This window comes from Cyanistes caeruleus, unplaced genomic scaffold (genome assembly GCF_971803275.1).
Source record: "Cyanistes caeruleus unplaced genomic scaffold, bCyaCae1.hap1.1 HAP1_SUPER_30, whole genome shotgun sequence".
NCBI classification, from domain to species: Eukaryota; Metazoa; Chordata; class Aves; order Passeriformes; family Paridae; genus Cyanistes; species Cyanistes caeruleus.
In genome coordinates, this window is record NW_028256295.1 from 3,683,176 (window position 1) to 3,703,293 (window position 20,118).

The 20,118-nt window shown below is 54.7% G+C and overlaps 1 protein-coding gene and 1 long non-coding RNA gene across 2 annotated transcripts; one reads left to right on the forward strand and one right to left on the reverse strand.

Annotated features, from left to right (window-relative positions):
• Positions 1–599: 599 nt before the first annotated feature.
• On the forward strand, positions 600–2,252 carry LOC147645336 (uncharacterized). Its single transcript, XR_015282414.1, has 4 exons — positions 600–772; positions 1,029–1,176; positions 1,366–1,576; positions 2,124–2,252. It is a non-coding gene; the product is annotated as an uncharacterized LOC147645336 (long non-coding RNA).
• A 10,311-nt stretch (positions 2,253–12,563) lies between these two features.
• Positions 12,564–16,413, reverse strand: LOC147645337 (olfactory receptor 14J1-like). Its single transcript, XM_086874833.1, has 3 exons — positions 15,590–16,413; positions 14,629–14,675; positions 12,564–13,657 (listed from the first exon to the last, which is right to left on the reverse strand). The coding sequence occupies exons 1-3, from the start codon at positions 15,649–15,651 to the stop codon at positions 12,699–12,701; spliced, it is 1,068 nt and encodes a 355-aa protein (XP_086730959.1). The 5' UTR covers positions 15,652–16,413; the 3' UTR covers positions 12,564–12,698.
• Between the last annotated feature and the right edge of the window lie 3,705 nt (positions 16,414–20,118).

Consider the following 20,118-nt stretch of genomic DNA (forward strand, 5'->3'; position numbering starts at 1 on the left):
CAAAACTGATTGACTTCGGCTGTGGCACCTACCTGCAGGACACAGCCTACACTCAATTTGCAGGTGAGCCCACACAGGGGTGGTGATCCTGGTCCTGGCATCTCCTGGCCCAGCCTGGGTGTGGCAGCAGGGATTCTCCCAGGACTGGGGCTGGGGCTGGGGCTGGGGCAGCCAGCCTGACAAAATCCCCCATGGGTGGGAGTAGAAGAGAGGGGGAGCCAGAACCTGTGCACCAGCTGGTTTGGTGTACAGGTGAGAATGGGCTTGGACTGCTCTGCTCACCTGGTTTGCCTTGGTTCAAGATATTTTTTGGGCAATGCCAGCAGGGAGGATGTGGGTATGGTTTTTCCCCAGCACTGAGTGGGTATTTCCCTTTGTGTGTCATGGTCAGGCCTTGCCAGGGTTTCCGCTGCCCTCTTCCAGCACCAGTGGCTTCTTTTCCAACCCCAGGTTTGTACCCAAGTCCCAGGTGCTGGCGAGAGGGCAGCAGGTCACCCCGTGTGCCACTGGGGCAGCCCCCACATGCCCAGGGATGCTGGGGCCAGGCTCTGGGAGCAGCAGCATCCCCCTGATGAGCTCCATCCATATTCCATAGGAACACCGTCATACAGCCCCCCGGAATGGAACGACTTCGGCTGGTACCATGGCGAGGCAGCGACCGTCTGGTCCCTGGGCATCCTGCTGCACGAGATGGTCTGCGGGGAGCACCCTTTCAGGAGGGGCAGGAACATCAGATGGGGCCAGCTCCCGCTGCCACAACGGCTCTCTCAAGGTGGATCCTCATCTCTGGGCACGGGGGGAACACCAGTGTTGGGAGACAGCAGCGGGCTCGTGAGCATCCCGCTCTGGCAGCTGCTGAGGAGGTGGCACATGTCCTGCTCTCCTGCTCTCCTCCAAAGCAAAGAATTGATGGGAAAGTTTAGGCCCAGCTCTGAGCACATCCAGTGTGGCTTGGGCATGGGAATAGTGGGGCAAAGCAGACAGGAGCCTTCTCCAACTGACCAGTGGTTTGTGGTTTCTCTCCCCAGACTGCCAGATTCTGATCAGGTGGTGTTTATCCCTGAACTCCTTGGACAGGCCCTCATTAGAAGACCTGTCCTGTGATCCCTGGATGCAGGATATTCATCAGCCCTAGAAGAAGGGAGAGAGCCACGGGCACAGTGATGCAGGGACCTGGTAAGTTACAGCTCCACACATGCCCTGGCAATCAGCAGCAAAGAAACCCAGACTTTTTTGTCCTGCCTGTGTCACTGCACTGGGGTCATGGAATGGGAACACACAGCCCTTGTGCTGGAGCTGAGCTGCTCTGCCCAGCACTGGTGGGCACCATCTGAGCTGGTTTTGCTTGTCCTGCTTCACTGACAGCCGGGCCCTGGGCAGAACCCTGACAGCCTGGTGTCACCCCAGGGAAGAAGGAGCCCCTGGAGAAGCTGTACCAGGTGGGGCTGGTGCTGGAGACATGGAGGACAGCAGCAAGGATGACAACCTCTTCCTCCACCTGGCCAGCGGGAGCTGGCAATGATGGACTTTGATTCTGGCACCTTCTTCAAAGCCAGGCTCCACAGGGAATTTTCAGGTAAGTCCAGACCCAGGGGGATGCTCCCAGATTTGTGCATTGGCCGGGAACCAAAGGTTTCCCCTTTGCTGGGGCAGATGCAACTGATTCCTGAGTGGCTGCCCAGCTGGTTTTTGGCATGGCTGGGGGCGTGGGCTGGGGTGGTTACGAAATGGGAGTGGGATCCTGGCCCTGCCAACAGCCCCCAGCACCCACCGTGCCCCGGGCTGGGGCTGGGGCAGCCAGCCCAACACAAACAAACCCCCATGGCAGGAGCACAGGTGGGACTCCAGAACCTGAGCACGGCTGCTTTGCTGTGCAGGCAAGGAAGGGCTTGGGCTGCTCCACTCCCCTGCTTTGCTTTGGGATCACCGTGATTTTGGGGGACAGTGCAGGGGGGAAGGGAGAAAGCATGGGCTTCTCTCACCCATGGGTGGGTTTTTCCCTAGAATGTAGGGGTTGGGCCTTCCTCAAGCTCCTGACAGACATAACATTTTTTACTATTTTTCTTGTTTCCCCTTTTTGTCTGTAACCTATTTTCATTAATTTGTTGTTTGTTTTTCTAAAGGAAGCGTTCTAGGTGGGGTCCAGTCTGGATCAGGAAGTGCTTGGGACCAGCTGTGGCGTGGATGGGCCGTGCCCTTGGAGAAGACTGAGGACATGGTTTGGGACCAGCTTTTCTTGTGGCAGCGGATGGTGTGAGGTGGGTCCTCATCTCCTTGGCATGGGAGGGACAAGAGCTTTTGGGAGATGGCAGCGGGCACAGGAGCATCCCGCTCTGGGCAGCTGCTGAGGGGCTGGATCTGCCGTGGCTGGCTGCAGGCTGGGCACATGTCCTGCCCTCCTGCTCTGCTCCCCAAGGCAGCAGTGATGGGCAGCTTTGGGCCCAGCTCTGAGCACGGCCAGCATGGCCTGGGCACCGCGGCTGGCTGGGACAAGGGGACAGGAGCCTTCAGCTGACGGGCGGTTTCTGCTTTCTCTCCTTGCAGCCGGGCTCTGCGGATGCTGAGGCTGCTCTGGGCTCTGCCAGGGCTCTGCTGGGCTCAGCACCGGGCCGGGATCAGCCAAAGAAGAAACGCTGTGACCTGCAGCAGAGACTTGAGCATTTTGGCAATGCAGCTCAAGTCTGCAGAGTGTCCACCTCCAAGGGAAAACATGACACCCCCCAAAAATTAAACTTGTTCCATAACTTCTGAAATGAAATCCATCTGGGATGACCCCAAATGACATTTTTCAGCTTGCTCAAGCTGTAGCTCAGCCCTTCTCTGAACAGTTCTGTCCCCCACACCTGCCTTTTACTTCACAACTGCTCCCTCCTTTCCCCCAGTGAGTTCCCAGCCCATCACAGTCTCCATCACACTGCAGCCTTCCTTGATGCCCCTCACCACGAGGAAGGCCAAGCCCCAGTCTCAGGGACTCATCCTGTCACTGGCTGAAGAACAGCAATGTCTGTCTGTGCCAGGGGCTCTTGGATGTCTCTGTATCCATGAACAGAAGGGTCTGTCTGTGCCAGGGGCTCTTGGATGTCTCTGTATCCATGGACAGAAGCTCTGTCCTTGCAAAGATTTCCATAATATCTTTCTACCCATGAGTATGGAATGAACACAGAGAGTGAAAGTGTCAGTCACGTTGTTTGCACACTCCTTCCTTTCCATCCAAGACACATCCATGCACACCTCCACGTAGAGATATATTAAAAGGATAGGGATGGATAGAGCTCTAACTTTGGCAGAACTCACCTTGTAAGCCATGGCCAGGGCATTTTTTCCCAGCTCTGTGTCAGTAGGTGTCCAAGAGCTGAAGGGAACAGCATTTAGAAGCAGTTTCAGGATTTCTAGGCAGGAAAGGGAGCTGACAACCATCCACATAACTCACCATATTCGTCGGGATGGGCTGCTGGTTCTTTAGGAATATGGCACAATGGAGACACGAGACTTGGGATAATCCCAGCTCTCTGTGGATCTGTGCAAAGGTGGAGCAGCAGAAACACCTTGTGTCTTCTTTGGGGACACAAGGTCCAAGGAGCTGGGGTGGCAGAGCGTGACCTGGGCTGGTGGCAGGTGAAGTCCCATTTCATGACATCCCAGAGTGGCACAGGACAAAGCTCCAAGCACCCACAGCCCCACTGAGGAAGTCCTTGGAGTGCTGCACATCCCATAGGAAAAGCTGCATTCCCTCAGTCCATTGGCATTTATCACTTCCACTTGCAACACTTTAGGTCCAAGTTTCAAACTGCAAAATATTTACACTCAAGACACAGTCATGAAGAACATGTATTTCAATTTCCTATTCCTTTAACTGCAGTGCAAAATATCTTAATATTGGAAAACATCCATCAAATCTGTCAAGGAAGGCAGCTAATGGATCCTTTCCACTAGCAGATGTACAAACTAAGGAACTAAAATCAAGGCTGAGTTCTCTTTTTCAAAAGATCAGTTACCTCTTTCTTACTCTGGAGTTATAGATTTTTCACTACACATTTGGGGGTAATTTTTATCTTTCATATTTTTTTCGTATTTTTTTTATTTCTTTTGTTTAGTTTTTTTTTACAGAAAACATGTCCTAGAAAAGGCACGTCCTTTGCTCCTGGTTCCCGTGTGGAGCAGCTCCCTTCCCGCTGGCTGAGCTGCTCAGGCAGAGCCCGGCAGCTCCTGGCCCTGCAGGGCTGAGGCTTTTCCCCGTTGCTGGGCACAGACTGATGGAGCAGCACTGCTGAACACGGGCACACGCAGAGGGAGCAGAGCAGCTGCCTTTGCCCACCTGAAGCTCCAAGGCCAAACTCTGAGCAGGCACGGCTGCAAGAGACTCGCAGGCTCCCTGTTGGCTCTGCTGCCCCACTTGTGCCCAGCCCAGCTCTGCGGGAGGCAGAGGGAGAACAAGGGGCAGCTCCCTCCCAGCCCCAGCCCAGGGACCCCTCCAGCCCCGGGCCTTGGGCCACTGTCAGCACCCGCTGCTCCAGCCACCGCTTCTGCTGGCACTGACAGCAACAACCAAACTGGGGCTGGTCCCCAGGGAGCAGCAGCAGTGCCTGGATCTGATCCCTCAGCCTGGGGCAGCCCCCTGGGGGAACAGAGGGCACAGCAAGAGGGACAAAACCAGGCAGGGGCAGAGACTGGGAAGAGCCAGAGCTGGGAGCAGCAACAGCTGCTTCATTGCACTCCTGGAGAAAGCTCTTGGCTGGCTCAAAGCACTGAAAGGTGTCAAAGGCAGAGAGGAGGCCACACCAAACAATGCTCCTGTTTTCACACCCTCCTGTAATAAATGGAAATGATTTGTCCTATCTAAATTGTAACTATTTGGAAAGTTATTATTAGGAGCAATCAAGGGAATTGGTGTTACAAGGCAGATGTACCCCTCTACAGATGTTACATGTTAAAATTAAGATAGAGGATGTAGTTTTGAGACAAGAAATGTCCTCAGACAAAATCGACCTTGAGATGGATAAAGCTGGAATGACTTTAGGCACTGAGCCTGAAAATTATAAAATATAAGACTAATTAGTGGAGCACAATGCTCACTTACATAACACAACACTTAGGACGCACGCAGAGCCTGTACGGTTATCCAGAGGACAACGAGGATGAGTGTAAGCCTTCGTCAAAAGACCACCAAAAGAAGACTGAAGACCCCCTAGCAACAAGTGAAGCATGCACCATGAAGAACAGTGATGTAAAATTAAAGAATCAGTATAAGATGAGACTTACTGGAAACATTAATGAATATGTATAAGTATACAGTATATAAGTTTAGTTTGAATTGCTTTATTTCATATGTAAAAGGGTTGAGAAGCTTTCTCCGTACCCCAGTCAGTTTTGCTTATGCTTTAATCATAATTACTGGCAAGCTATATTCATGTTGCAGTCAGCAACCTCAGGATCTCGTCCAGGGAAGCAGCAGGATTCTGGGGACCAGCATCAAACACCAACCGAGACGGGCTCCCAGTTCATGAAACCATTTATTCAGCATGGGAACAAAGTCAGGTCCAGAACAGAGAGCTCTGAACAGAGGCACGGCAGGGGTTTTTGAGGGACAGAACTCTCAAGGGGTTTGGGGTGGGACAATATAACTCTTTGTCTCCCTTTAGGCTGCTACCACATCTGCTCCTTTTTTATTTATTTATTTATTTATTTATTTTAATTAGGAGATTAAAATGTTTCCAAACATACACCTTAAAATCTCACCTCCTCCACAGAGCACCCACTTTCCTTTGTGGGACACCAATAACTCAATAACAAAACACATTAAGCAAACAGAAAAAAAAAAATTGAAAACAAACATTTAAATCTCGGACCAGGCCGGGCAAATTAAATGGTGATGGTACTTAATGGAAACATAATGGTTTTTTAGTTCAGTCTCTTGCAGTTTAGGATTCTCTTTGAGGAAGGGTGCAGCTCTTAGGTCTCCTCTCACGAGGGGCAGAGTTCTTCCATCTCCAGTTTTGGCTCTGGTTCCCATATGGGCATTGCTGCTTTAGATGATCTCGGTGAAACACTGGCTCTGGGAGCTCAGTTCCAGTTTCGATCTCCCCGGAGGAGGTGTTGCCCACGATGGAAAAGGCAGAGCCCCCAGGGGTGGAGCACTGAACAAAGGGGTGGGAGCGAAGCAGGAGTTACTGGGGGAAGGGAAGGTTCAGGGCTGGAAAAGAAGGAGCAAGGCGGGAAACAAGGGATCCCAGACCGCGTGGCCAGAGCCATCTTGGGATGGGGGGGGAGGCCGGGATGGACTTTCCTGGACCGGGAACAGGGAATATGGAAAGACAGGGGGTGAAGGAGGACACGGAACAGCGGGCAGACGGCAGCAGACCCGCATCACTCTGGATGTTCTCCGTCCCTTGCCTGCCTTCAGGAAAACAGGGGATGGGATGGCAGAAAGACACCGGGGTGATGGGGAGATGGCAGCAGCCCCGAGCCATTTTGGCTTTTTTCACCCTTTGTCCTGCCCTTAGGAACAGGGGAAAGGGGAAGGAACAGGGAGGTATACACCAAAAAAAAAAAAAATGGAACTTCACAGAAGACAAAAACAGTCCATCAGAAGTGCCATACCGTCCATAATCGTCCATAATGTTAATATAATCGTCCATAATGTTGATACCATCCATAATCGTTCATAATGTTAATATAATCATCCATAATGTTAATATAGTCGTCCATAATATGTCTCGTTGGGTGATGTAAGGTGTCCCAGCGTCTGGTCCCGACTCCCACACCTCCGTAAGCCCTTTTCGTCCCCATGCCCGAGGCACTCCCAACCCAGCCTTCCTGCCAGGTACTCTCGAGTCCTCATTTCTTAGGCGGGGTTCTCACTGGCTCTCAAGCCATCAGCCGGTGACTTACGAGGTGTCCATGGAGCCGGGTCCTGCTGTTCTCTTGCTTTGCTGGATGCCACGCATTCTCTCACCATATGTTGCAGTCAGCAACCTCAGGATCTCGTCCAGAGAGCAGCAGGATTCTGGGAACCAGCATCAAACACCAACCGAGACGGGCTCCCGGTTCACGAAACCATTTATTCAGCATGGGAACAAAGTCAGGTCCAGAACAGAGAGCCCTGAACAGAGGCACAGCAGGGGTTTTTGAGGGACAGAACTCTCAAGGGTCCCCACCTTTGAGGGTTGAGTTCAGGGTCAGGGACCAGTAGAAGCACAGCAAGGGAGAGCCCCTCAGGGACTAAAACCCAATCAGAACTCCTGGGCTGCCCTTCACAAGGGGTTTGGGGTGGGACAATGTTAACTCTTTGTCTCCCTGAGGCTGCTACCACACCACAATAATATTTTTTCCCCTGATCTATCATGCTGAGCACCATGCAAGGCTGTAGAGAGGTCAAGACAACCTCTGTTTTTAAAACTCTGCCCTGCAGCTATTCCTTATGATGCTGTCAGCAGGGAAGACATTTTGTCTTCTAAAACCTTACTTCTGATAGTTTTTCCCATCTGAAAACTATCTGGGCCAGGGGCAGCACGCAGGGACCTGCCCTGCCTGGGGGAACTTATAACTGGATCTTATAACTAAGTATCAGAAACAAGGGCACACACTCTGTATTCCAGACTCCAACATTTTATTCTTATTCTTAATTTTCCATGTTTTAAGTAGTACTACGTCTTCATCTACTTCAGCTTCTACCTCTTCTTCCTAATATTCCTATTCTTATTCTTTATCATTTTTTGGTTTCTGGAGGGTCTTATGCAGGTTTTAGTGGGGGGGGAGGGGGGGCGGGGTTTGGGGTTTTTTTCTTTCCTACTACTACTTCCTAAACACAACTTTCTTTTCTTTTGTTAGAATTGTGTGTGTTGCAGTCCAGCAGGCAGCCGTCGTGTCCTGGGAGCAACACCTCCTGTCTGTGTCCATTCCTCATGGCCAAAGTGCCCCAGGATCAGCACGGAGTCCTTTCCTGAGGAGAGGAAATGGCCTTGGAGTCCAGCAGGGAGGAGCTGGAGCCAGTGTCCCTGCAAAGGGCCAAGAGCCGTGTGGCTGTGGCCCTCGGGGACCCGGTGCAGGGGTGCCGCTGGCGGTGCCAGGCTGCCGCTGGGAGCCGATGACTTTCCAGGGGCCTTCCCGGCCGGACGATGGGCCGGGATGCGGCGCTGAGCCCCGGCAGCGAGGGTCCCCCTTCGGGTGCCACTTTGGGCTGCCGTGTGCCCTCGGGGAGCCACCCCGGGGGTGCTGCAGAGCGGCCGGGGCCGACTCGGCCCGCAGGGCCAGCGCAGGCCGGGGCAGCCCGTGCGGCTCCCTCGGGGCGCCGGGCAGGCCGCGGGGCAGCCGCCATCTGCAGCCCGGTGCTGCTGGCAGCGGGCACTGATCCTGTGGCTGTGCCGCCAGGCAGGGGCAGCGGAACAGACCCTGTAGCCCCTGCAGCCCCCACAGCCCCCGCAGTGCCCACAGCCCCCGCAGCGCCTGCAGCGCCCGCAGCGCCCGCAGTGCCCGCAGCCCCTGCAGTGCCCACCTGAAGAGCGAGTGGCCTTTCCTGTGGGGAAGCAGCTGCCCGGGAGAAGAGACATCTTCCACCGTGGCTTGGGCTGCCAGAGGGCCAGGCCTGGCACAGAGTTGCTCTTGTGGGCACAGCTCGGGCTCCTGGCACTCCACCCAAGCTTCTCGAGGGACAGGCAGCAAGATTCCCTCTTGGGCTAAATCTGCCAGTCTCTGCTGCCTGGCCTCTTCTCCTTCCTCGTGCAGCTCCAGGACGCTCACCTCATCCCAGTCATCATCCTCCCACTGCCAGGCCTTGAGCTGGCTGCACAGGATGTCGCAGTATTCCCTGCTGTCCTGAGCCAGCTCTCCATCACTGTCATCATCCCTGCCGGACCTGGAGGATTTTCTCTTTGCTTTGCCTCCAGTCACCTCCTGGCCATCCTGGCACAGCTCTTGCTTGCGGCAAGCTTCCCAGTCCAAGAGTGCCCGGCGGCTCGTGCCTTCTCCTGGGGACAGCCGCTGCTCAGGAGATTCTTCCCAATCTGAGAATTCCTGACAGTGATCGCTGTCCGCCTGCCACGGCTCCTGCTCCCTGCACTCGCCCCACTCGGAGACAGCTGGGGAGGGCTCTTGCTCCCTGCCCTCATCCCAGTCCCAGAAATGCCAGTAGCTCCCCCATACTTGGACCAGCTCTTGCTCAAGGCCTTCATCTTACTCAGATAGCTCCTGGCAGCTCTGGGCTTCTCCTGGGGACAGCTGTGGCTCAGTGCAGGCTTCCCCTGGAGTCCCTTGCTGGAACTTGTTCATTTCTCCTCGGCAGAGCTCTGGCTCTTCCTCAGCGCAGGACTCCACGGCTCCTCTCCTCCCTCTGCTTGCCCTCTCAGCCTCCTCCTGCTGCTCCCTCAAGGCCTGGGCTCTCTGTGAGCCGGGCCAGGGCCTGGGGGGCTGGGACTTGGGCTTCGCCTTCTCCTCCTCCGTGTCTGCAGTCCTCTGGCGCACACAGGTACCTGGACACAGCCACTGTCCTGGGACTGACCCAGGCCCCACAAGCCCTTTATATACCCCCCAGCCGGGGCGGGGCTCTGCCATGTCACAATGGACTTTGGGCACCGCAAGGCCCTGCGTCACCATGGCCCCTGACACACCGTGCATGTGTCACAAAGGGCACCCTGGCACCCCGTGCCTGTGTCACAAAGTGCACCCCAGCACCCCGTGTCTGTGTCACAAAGGGCACCCCGGCACCCCGTGCCTGTGTCACAAAGGCCACCCTGACACCCCGTGCCTGTGTCACAAAGGCCACCCTGGCACCCCGTGCCTGTGTCACAAAGGGCACCCCGGCACCCCGTGCCTGTGTCACAAAGGCCACCCCAGCACCCCGTGTCTGTGTCACAAAGGGCACCCCGGCACCCCGTGCCTGTGTCACAAAGGCCACCCCAGCACCCCGTGTCTGTGTCACAAAGGGCACCCCAGCACCCCGTGCCTGTGTCACAAAGGCCACCCCAGCACCCCGTGTCTGTGTCACAAAGGGCACCCCGGCACCCCGTGCCTGTGTCACAAAGGCCACCCCAGCACCCCGTGCCTGTGTCACAAAGGGCACCCCGGCACCCCGTGCCTGTGTCACAAAGGCCACCCCAGCACCCCGTGTCTGTGTCACAAAGGGCACCCCAGCACCCCGTGCCTGTGTCACAAAGGCCACCCCAGCACCCCGTGTCTGTGTCACAAAGGGCACCCCGGCACCCCGTGCCTGTGTCACAAAGGCCACCCCAGCACCCCGTGCCTGTGTCACAAAGGGCACTCCATACCTCTTCAACAGCCCAAGGCACCAGGAGCAGCCTGGAGCAGCCCAGGCCTTGGGGGATTGAAGCCCCTTCTTCTGAGCCGCTCCTTCAAATGATCAGGAGTGGCTGGGGCCAAGTGAAGGTGCAAAAGGAGACCGTGTGTGTCTTCGTTTGAAAGAAGAAGGAGCAGGAGGCTCCTTTGCAATGGAAAATGTAAACCCCCCCATTCCCAATTATTATCCCTTTGAAAGGCACTCTCTGGCAAAGATAGGAGGACAGGAAGAACAGTTTGTGCTGCTTTTGCATGAATTGCTATTTGGTGAGCAGGGAAGAAGCCCCCCATGGAAATGATTTTCCTGAGAGGAGCTGCTAAGCGAGAGCTGCCCCTGTGCCAAGCAAAATCCAAGAGCTGGCTAGCTGTGGGAACTGACTACCTATTAAAGCATTTAAAAAGCTGCATCCACCTCTGTGAGATTGACATTTTGCAGACAGGCAAGCCCGGGAAATCTCTCTCTTGCTTCCAACTTTGAGGAGGTACCCGGCTGCCGGTCGGGCCGGTCCCCGCTGCACTGCGGCCCTTGCAGTCGTGCTGACAGTGGCCGCAACAATCCTTAAAGCTTCAGGGTCCCCTGACACCCGGGCAACCGAGGAGGAAATTAAAGGAGCGGGTTCACTGGAGTCCCCAAAACCAACTGGAACAGGAAAATCAAGTAGGGATGAGGCCCATAAAGCCTGCGCAGCACAGGAGCAAAGTGCAAAGACCAGGCCTAGGGGCAGACACAACAATATCTAGGGGAGGTGTGAGGGCGCAGTCGGAGGGCATGGTGCAGACACAGACTGGGGTTAGAAAGATGCAAAATACTGCGACGAATTGCAACCAGTCGGGGGAGAGATAAGGGAAGATTCTAGAAACATAACTTTCAGTGGGGTGACTTGATGAACGTATGAATTGCCATCAAGCCTTTGGCAAGTGCTTCCCAAGGCTTGAACTCAAAGCCTGCTGCTTCAGGGCTGAAGTCTTTCTGGCCCTGTGTCCCAGAAGGGCTGAATCGCACAGGCTCGGCCTGGCGGGGCCGGGCTGGCCCCAGCAGTGACCGGGTGGGGACGGGAGGCTGCGGGACCCCGGCTGAGGCTGGGCCGGACCACGGCTGCTCACACCTTGCCGAGCCTAAGCCGTGCCCCGCTGCCGGCCCCCGCTGAGCTGGAGTCCGCTGGGCTCCGGGAGGAGCTCCGGGTGGGTCCAGGCCCCCGGGGCCACGGCCCGTGCAGCACACAAGAAATTGGCCAGGAGTGTCTTTGTTCTAATGTGGCACAGGGACCATGGGAGTTGCCTTGTTCTGTGGCATACCTTTCTAATGGGTTGCTTTTGTTAGTTGGATTTAGCCCCCATGGGAGCAGCTCTGTTACAAGGTAGCAGGGAAGTAAGGGGAAAGGGTACAGGAATGTCTCATAAGAACCTTTAAAACACTTCAGAAACTGGTAAGTAATTAACATTACTAATAACCATTGGAGTAAACAAGGGGTACAAGGTTTACAAATGGGGTAAGAACATTAACTGTACATAACCAAACACAGTATTTTATCCAGGGTGGATTTCTTGAGAGATTTTATTCATGACATGTGCCTGCAAGGATGCGGCACCTCTCTGAGCTGGGGGAGAGGCCAGGGCTGCACAGGGGGATGTTGTTGGCAGCTCCGTGAGGACGCTCTGGGACGCTGCCCTGGGGTGTCCAGCGCAGTGGGGATGGATCAGCCCCTGCTCTGCTGCTCCTTCCCATCTCCCCCAGGGACCTTGCAGAGCCCCAGCCATGCTGTTTGCCCCCAGCCTGCCCACGGCCAGCCTGGGGCTGCTCACGGGGGTTTTCTGTGCTGAGCTTTGGCCTGGCCGTGTTCTTGAGAGAGCCTGGGCAAGGAGCCTGGAGCCCCCAGGCCCTGCCCTGAGGCGTCAGCGCTGCCCCAGCAGTGCCCATGGCCTGTCCCTGCTGCAGCCCCGGCACTGCCACCCCCAGGGCTGTGCCCGGCCCCGAGAGCACTCAGGCCCTGCAGCAACACCAGGGCCAGGAGGGCAGCGGGGCAGTGGCACGGGAGCAGCACTGGCAACACCAAGTGCTGCTGCTCCTGGCCACAGCTGCTGTGCCAGCACTGATCTGCCCCCAGCTCTGCACACAGACACTGCTGCTGCAGCTCCAGAGAGGGGAACAAAAGGGGCATCTCTGGAGAAAACTTTGCTGGGAGATCCTTTCGTTCATTTAAAGCCACCAAGAGCACAGCCCCTCATAGACACAGTCTGTGGCCTCAGGGAAGGTGGAGAGAAACAAAATGAGAAATGGCACAAAACAATGACATTTTATTGAAGACAATTTTAAAACACAAAACTAAGTAAATGAACCTCCTAAATGAAACCACCAAGAAGTATCAAAGATAAGTTTTATTACAAGTTATTTGCAGGAATTGGCCAGCAGTTTAATGTTTCTGAAACCATCCAGTCATCAGTGTCCACACTGCAGCCTTGAGCTCCTGGTTCCTCAGGCTGTAGATGAGGGGGTTCAGGGCTGGAGGCACCACCGAGTACAGAACTGACACTGCCAGATCCAGGGATGGGGAGGAGATAGAGGGGGGCTTCAGGTAGGCAAATATGGCAGTGCTGAGGAACAGGGAGAGCACGGCCAGGTGAGGGAGGCAGGTGGAAAAGGCTTTGTGCCTTTGTCCCTGCTCAGAGGGGATCCTCAGCACAGCCCTGAAGATCTGCACATAGGAGAAAACAATGAACACAAAACAGACAAATACCAAACAGACACTGACTGCAATGAGCCCAAGTTCCCTGAGGTTTGAATGTGAACAGGACAGTTTGAGGATCTGTGGGATTTCACAGAAGAACTGGCCCAGGGCATTGCCCTGGCACAGGGGCAGGGAGAATGTATTGGCTGTGTGCAGCAGTGAATAGAGAAAGGCACTGGCCCAGGCAGCTCCTGCCATGTGGGCACAAGCTCTGCTGCCCAGGAGGGTCCTGTAGTGCAGGGGTTTGCAGATGGACACGTAGCGGTCGTAGCACATGATGGTCAGCAGGGAAAGCTCTGCTGAGATGAAGAACAGAAAGAAAAATACTTGTGCAACACATCCTGTGTAGGAGATGTCTCTGGTGTCCCAGAGGGAATTGTGCATGGCTTTGGGCACAGTGGTGCAGATGGAGCCCAGGTCAGTGAGGGCCAGGTTGAGCAGGAAGAAGAACATGGGGCTGTGCAGGTGGTGGCTGCAGGCTACGGCGCTGATGATGAGGCCGTTGCCCAGGAGGGCAGCCAGGGAGATGCCCAGGAAGAGGCAGAAGTGCAGGAGCTGCAGCTGCCGCGTGTCTGCCCATGCCAGCAGGAGGAAGTGGCTGATGGAGCTGCTGTTGGACATTTCTTCACTCTGGCCATGGAGTCCTGTTGAAAGAGGAGACAGTGACAAGTCAGGGGAGACTTTGCTGAGCAATGTCCATGTCCCTTCTCCCAGCCCGGCTCCTGCTGCTCTGTACCACCCAATTTTCCTTTTCTCAGAGCCCTTCCTTCAGCCCCGTGCCTGGAGCTCTGCTGGGATCTGGCCTTGTTGCTGTGATGAGCAGGGGCTCTGCCCATGGACAGTGAGGAGTGAGCTCTGCTCTGCAGCAGTGGGGTCTTGGGAATGGGGTCAGGGGCAGTCCTGGGGTTGGACTGCATCAGACCAAACTGCTCCTGAGGCAGAGGAGCCTGGCAGCATCTCCTGTCCCAGGGGTCAGGAATGGTGACAGCCAAAGGCAGTTTGAGAGGGTTTGGGTGTGCCCAGAGAGATCAGAGAGAAATGTGCAATGCAGGAGCATTGGCTGTAACTCAGTGGAGGGTGCAGGGAGCTGCTCTGTTACTCCATCTGTCCCCAGATGCCCTTTCTAAGATCGAGGGCAGGCACTGTGTTCCCCTGGAAATCCGCCTGACACAGCTGAGAGCAGAGGGACCCACAGCACAGCAAACTGGTTCAGCCTTTCTCAGAGTCTCAGCCCCACTCCTGGCCAAGGACACTCCTGTCCCCAGTGTCCCCTGGAGACAGCTGACAGCTTGGGTGGCATCCCAAGGACACACCAAGGGTCCTGTCCATGGCACTGCTGGAGGAGAGTCGGGTCATTCCCAGCCTCCCAGCCTGCCCTGCCCAGGGCTCCTGGGGCAGAGGGAGCTGGGACATCCCATTGCTGTGCCCAGCCTGCACAGGAGGAGCCCAAGGGCTGGGCCTGCCCTGCAGCTGGAGCTGCCATTCCCAGAGAGCTGTCAGCAATGCCAGGAGCACCTGGGCAAGGCAAGGAGAGAGAACCAGGCCCTGAGGAAAAGCCTTTCCTTGCCCAGCCCTGCCCAGCCCCTGCCAGGCAGCACCAGTGCAGGACAATCACCCTCAGGCATTTGCATTGAGACATTTGCTGCATCTTGGCATGGGGATCTGTATAAAAGTAATCATGGAATAGTTAATTTGGGAAAAGACTTTAAACTTTAAACTTTAAACTAAAATCCCAGCACAGCTTGGTGCCACTTTCCCCCCACTGCCTGCCCAGGGCTCTGCTGCCTGGAGCTGTCCCTGCCAGCAGCTGCTGCCCTGTGCCCAGGGCTGGACCCTGCCAGCACTGCCCCAGCCCAGCCCTGGGGGCTCAGCTCTGCCCTGCAGAGCCCTCCCAGCTCAGAGCACTGCCCAGGGGAAGCTCTGGCTCTGCAGGCTCTGATGGCAATGGCAGAGCAACCCTGAAGAGGCAGGAAAAGTAGCACTGATGCTGCCTGTAAGGGACCCTGTGCTGATTTCTGTCACTGCCGGGTTAAGATCTGAGAATTTACTTTTTTTAATTTATTGCAACCTGTCACAAGATGTTGAATAGAGAAATGAAATGAGAGCTGAATATCAATGTGCAATTTCCCATCCAGGCAACCCAGAGCACTAGATTAAAAAAGCACAAACTTCCCTTTTATGCAGCCCCTGTATAATTTACTTGGTGTAGTCCATGGGCAGAATGGCTGAAAGCACATTAGCAATCTCCTGTGAACCTACTGATCACTAAAAGTGTCTCAGGGACTTGTCAAAATTTGTATTACCTTTATAATTCAGAATACCTTTAATATTTTAAAATTAAGAAATAAAAAGAAACAATAATAATAAATTATTATAAAATAATTTAATATTTATCCTCCTCCTCCCTGCCATTCTTAAATAGTAGGAAACTGAATACAAAGTCTTAGGAAATTTCCTCATTTTTATCAAAATCCTTGCCTTGGAAATATTCCATGACAGATCAGAAACCATCAGCAGGTCAGAGCTTCAGGAGCATTCACCTCCCCTCCACCAGAAATACTCAGAGCTGTACTCACAGGGTCTGTAGGCACTGGCATGCTCCAGCTTGAGGAGATGCCTCCAGGAGCTGCAGCTGCATTGTCCTGCAGCCAGAGGCTTCCTGTGTCAAGGGCTGGCAGGGATTCTGCCCCAGGCACTTCTCAGCCCCTTCCCAGCCCTGACTGATTGAAGCTCTCTGTGCCTCTGGGCTGTGCCCAGGGTGGCTGCAGGCAGTGCCCCAGCCCTGCTGGGCTGGCAGAAGAGCTGCTCAGCAAGAGAAATGTGCTTTTGAAGCTCTTCTTGGTTTCCAGGAGCTGCCTCTGTGCCAGGAGCCTGGCCCAGCTCAGCAGCACAGACACAGCAGCAGGACTTTAATGAGCCTCTTGGGGCTTTGTGCTGAGGCCCTGAACATCAGTCCCTGACAGGGAGGGGAAGAAAGCTCTCAAGAACTCCAAGTCAGAATCCAACTCCAAAGTTTCTTTCACTTTTAATGGGTCCCACTGAGGGATGTGACTGAGAAAGTGTCCCCAGGCCCCAGGCAGAGCAGAGAACTGGAGGCACTGATGACAGCTGGGGACAAAGAGAAGCCAAGGCTTGGTGCCCTGGGACACAGCAGCCAATGCTGTGCCAGCAAGGGCTGTGAGGAGACACCTTGTCCTGAGGCCCTGGGGCCTCCTGGCACAGCCCCAGCAAGGCTGGCCACTGTCACCCCCTTGGCCTGCCCTCAGCATCCCCCCTAGCCCACATGCCAGTGGCCTCAGGGATCTGCTGGAAGGAGTCCCTGGGGAGCCTTGCTCAGGAATGGCCCTGGGGGCTCCTTCATGCTCCCAGGGACTGCAGCTTTTTCAAAGGACTTTGGCTTTTGCCTTGGAGTCTCTGAGAGCTTTGTGCAATCCTGGCCTCCAATTATCTGCTGTAATTAGTCCCTTGAGAGGCTTTGTCAGTAACAACACTCAGTGGGGTTCATTAATGCTTCAAGGTACTTCAGGTTCTTAAGGCACTTTCCTTTTTCCTTCCCACCCTGAGTCTCTGATTAGTTTGTGCAATCCTGGCCCCAATTATCTGCTTTAACAAGTCCCTTGGGAGCTTTGCATTGACACTCAGTGGGGCTCATCAATACTTTGAGATACTCAGAGCTTTTTCAGCTACTTTGGATTTTCCTTCCCACACTGAGTCTCTGGGAGGTTTTTGTGCAATCCTGGCCTCCAGTTCTCTCCTCCAAGGAGTCCATGAGGAGCCTGTGTTGGGGACGGACCTCAGTGGCACCCATTAATGCCTGGAGACACTTTGGGTTTTTCCTCTGACTTGGACTCCTGGAAAGGTTTGTGCAGTCTCTCCTCAGGTCCTGAAGTTGAAGGGCTCAGCTCCAAATGCACCACGGGGCTCATTAGGATCAAGCAAATCCTAACAAACCATGGCTGTGCCTTGATTTCCCTCTGGTCTGGTGCAGTTCTTAGGAAAGTTTCCTACAACAGTTATGGAGAAATAGTTCAAAGAGCTTCTAAGAAATATGTATTCCTATTTTTAAAGGGTGTCTTTTATTCCTGTTCTCTTTAGAGCAGAGGTGATTGCAGCACTCAGTGATGGATATTGATCCAGGGTCTCTCCTAAGGAGGTCTGGCCAGGTCAGAGAAGCTGTGCCTTGAGGTCTGACCCAGTGGGGACAACCTTGCTCCACATTCCCCAGCCCCATCCTGTCTCTCCTCACTCCCCTGGGACCTGCTTTGCTCACAGAACTGGCTGCACTCAGGCAAAGAGGGGTTTTCCTTCTTTGATTTTAGCAATCTAAAACTGCTGAGTTTCCCCATGGAAAACAGACACCCCCCTCAAGTGTGTGCCAAGCCCAAGGTGCCACCAAGGAGGTTCCCCTTCCCCAAGGCAGAACCACACAAGGAATGTTTCAGACACACAGGGAGTTCTACAATAAACACAACCCCAGAGTTGGCTGAAGGCAGAATTAGAGCAGCTGCTGAAGGACAGACAAGCTTTGAACTCCTTGCAGCTGAAAGCACCAAGTGGGTTGTTGGGAGGTGTGTGAGTGAGGCAAGAGTGAGGGAAGGGAAATGCAGAGAGCCCTGGAAGTGTTTCTGTGCAGACAGGCTGCTGCAAGGGCAGCGTTGGACTTCTCTGGGGGGAACTGTGAAGGAGGTCGGGGCAGAGTGACCTCCCCAGTGACCTCGAGATGTCACACAGCCACCTGGGATGTCACAGCCCACTCAGTGGTGTCACACAACCTGCCCTGGGATGTCACACCACCATTCTGTGAAGTCACAGCTCTTCCCATATGCCACAAAACCACCTCATGATTTCACACAGCGTTCTGTGATGTCACACAGCCACATTTGATGTCATTGTTCACTCTATGATATCACAGTCAGCACTGTGATGTCATACAACCTGTCTTGAGATGTCACATGGCTCTTCTATAATGTCACTGCCCACTCTAGGATTTTAAATCACAACCATGTGGTGCCACAGTCTGCTCAGTGATGTCACAACCCACTAAGTGATATCACCCAGACCACAATGTGATGTTATAAAGCCACACTGCAATGTCACACCCTGCTTTCACACATTCCTCTCTCTGATGCCATAGATGCTCAGTGACCTCACACAACAAACTCTGGGATGTCACAGCCCCATCTGTGACCTCACACAACCCACTCGGAGCTGTCACACAGCCCCTTTCTGACATCACAGCTGCTCTGGGGCTCCAGGACACAGCCACAGAGGTGCTGCTGTGACACAGCCCCCTCTGGCACATCCCACAGCCCCTGCCAGTGCTGAGCCCCTGGCAGCTCTGTCTGGGCCTGCTCTCTGTGTCCCTGAGCTGCCCTGGCAGGGCCCCAGACCTGCTGGGCTGTGCTCAGGAGCTGCTCCTGGCCAGAGCTGTCTCTCTGCAGCGCTGCCCTTGCCAGGAGCTGCCTCTGGGCCAGGAGCCCGGCCCAGCTCAGCAGCACAGACACAGCACCAGCACTTTCATCACCCTCTCGGGCCTTTGGGGCTCTTGGCATCACACTCAGTCCCTCAGAGTGTGCTCCAGAAACTCCTCAAGAGCTCCAAGTCAGATGGAAACACTGAAGTTTCTTGTAGTTGAAATGAGAGACACGAGTGAGAAAGCGTCCCCAGGTTCCAGGCAGAGCAGAAGACTGGAGGCCCTGATGGCAGCTGGGGACAAGCAAGGGAAAGGTGTCTGTGGTGCTGAGCAAAGCTGGATGTGTTTCAGGAATGGCAAGGGCCAAGGGCTGAGCCCCAGCCCCTGGCAAGGCAGATGCTGTCCCTCCCTCATTGCTCAGGGCTCTTCCCGGGCCACTGGCATGTGGGGATGTGCAATGCCAAGGGCAGCACCATGGGGCGGCCCCTGCCAGGCTGCTGGGCAGGGACAAGGAGGCAATGAGGCCCCAGGGCTGCCAGGGTCACTTGTCCCCTGCTGGCCTCAGGCCCAGGGCCAGCAGCCATGGCCAAAGGGCTGCACAAGTTGCCTCTGGCAGGGCCTTGCAGCTGCGCAGCCCAGAGCCCTCAGCCTCTACCTGCTGCTTATGTGATGAGGCCTCCAAACCCCATCCTGGGAGATTTTTGGGTCCTCTCCAAGGTCTGTGAAGATGGAAACACTGGTCAAAGTTATTTCCTCACAGATCTTGCAATGACACAACAAGGATCAATATCTTTAAAGTGATCTAGAGTGGATTTGGATTTGTTAGAAGGAGGAAATATTTTACAATGAGAGTGGCACAAAACAACAACTGCTTTTCCAGAGAAATGGATGCCCCATCCCAGAAATGCTCCAAGAGCAGGAGCTCTGTGCAACCTGACACAGTGAAAGCCCCTCCCCTCCCCAAGGATGGAATTGCTGTTGTGTGGGTTCTCTGATGTGCTGGGTGCCCTCACAACCCTCCTGGCCAGAATGTCTGCTGAGGGCCAGGCAGGCTGCTGCAGTGGCACTGACCTCACAGCCATCACCATTGCAGCCATGTCCCCTGGGCCTGGCTCTCCCCTTTCCTCTGCCCCTGCCTTGTCTCTGCTGCCATGAAGAGTTTGTTCATTATTATCTTGTCCCCAGGGTGCTGGGGCAAATTGCTTCCCAGTCAGGCTCCTGGAGCAGCAGTGGCTTTTCAGAGCCCAGCCAGAAATGAGCCCTGAAGCAGCAGCTCTGCAGTGCTGGCCACCAGGCCGGGGTGCCAAGGGAGCCTTCTGGCCATGGCCTGGAAGCAGCTGCTGCTGCCAAGGTGCCTTTGGTGCCTCAGGCTGTCCCTGGCACAGCTCCCAGCACGGCACTCTGCACTTGTGCCCGAGCCCTTCCCTGGCTTGGGGCTGGCCTGGGGCTTTTCCTGCAGCAGGATCTGCCCTGGCCATGGCACAGGAAAGGCAGTTCCTGCTGGAGCAGGAGGCTGTGCCTGGAATGGGCTCAAATAACTCCAGCAAAGCCCTGTTCACTTCAAAATTGTTTCCTAGAGCACTATAGTCTAATAATTGTTATAGCTCCTGTACTGTGGAGTAAATAACTCTTTTTCTTCTCTGTGGTGTAAATAAATCTGTCTAATCATGCCAGAATCAGTCACAGTGGCAT

Bases quoted from the DNA above. Each gene is read 5' to 3' on its own strand.
- LOC147645337 (XM_086874833.1), bottom strand. From the start codon at position 15,651: ATGCAGCTGCAGCTCCTGGAGGCATCTCCTCAAGCTGGAGCATGCCAG. The intron at 14,676-15,589 runs GTGAGTACAGCT...ACTTTTATACAG, and splicing joins TGCCAGTGCCTACAGACCCT to ATCCCCATGCCAAGATGCAG. The intron at 13,658-14,628 runs GTGATTGTCCTG...CTCTTTCAACAG, and splicing joins CTCAATGCAAATGCCTGAGG to GACTCCATGGCCAGAGTGAA.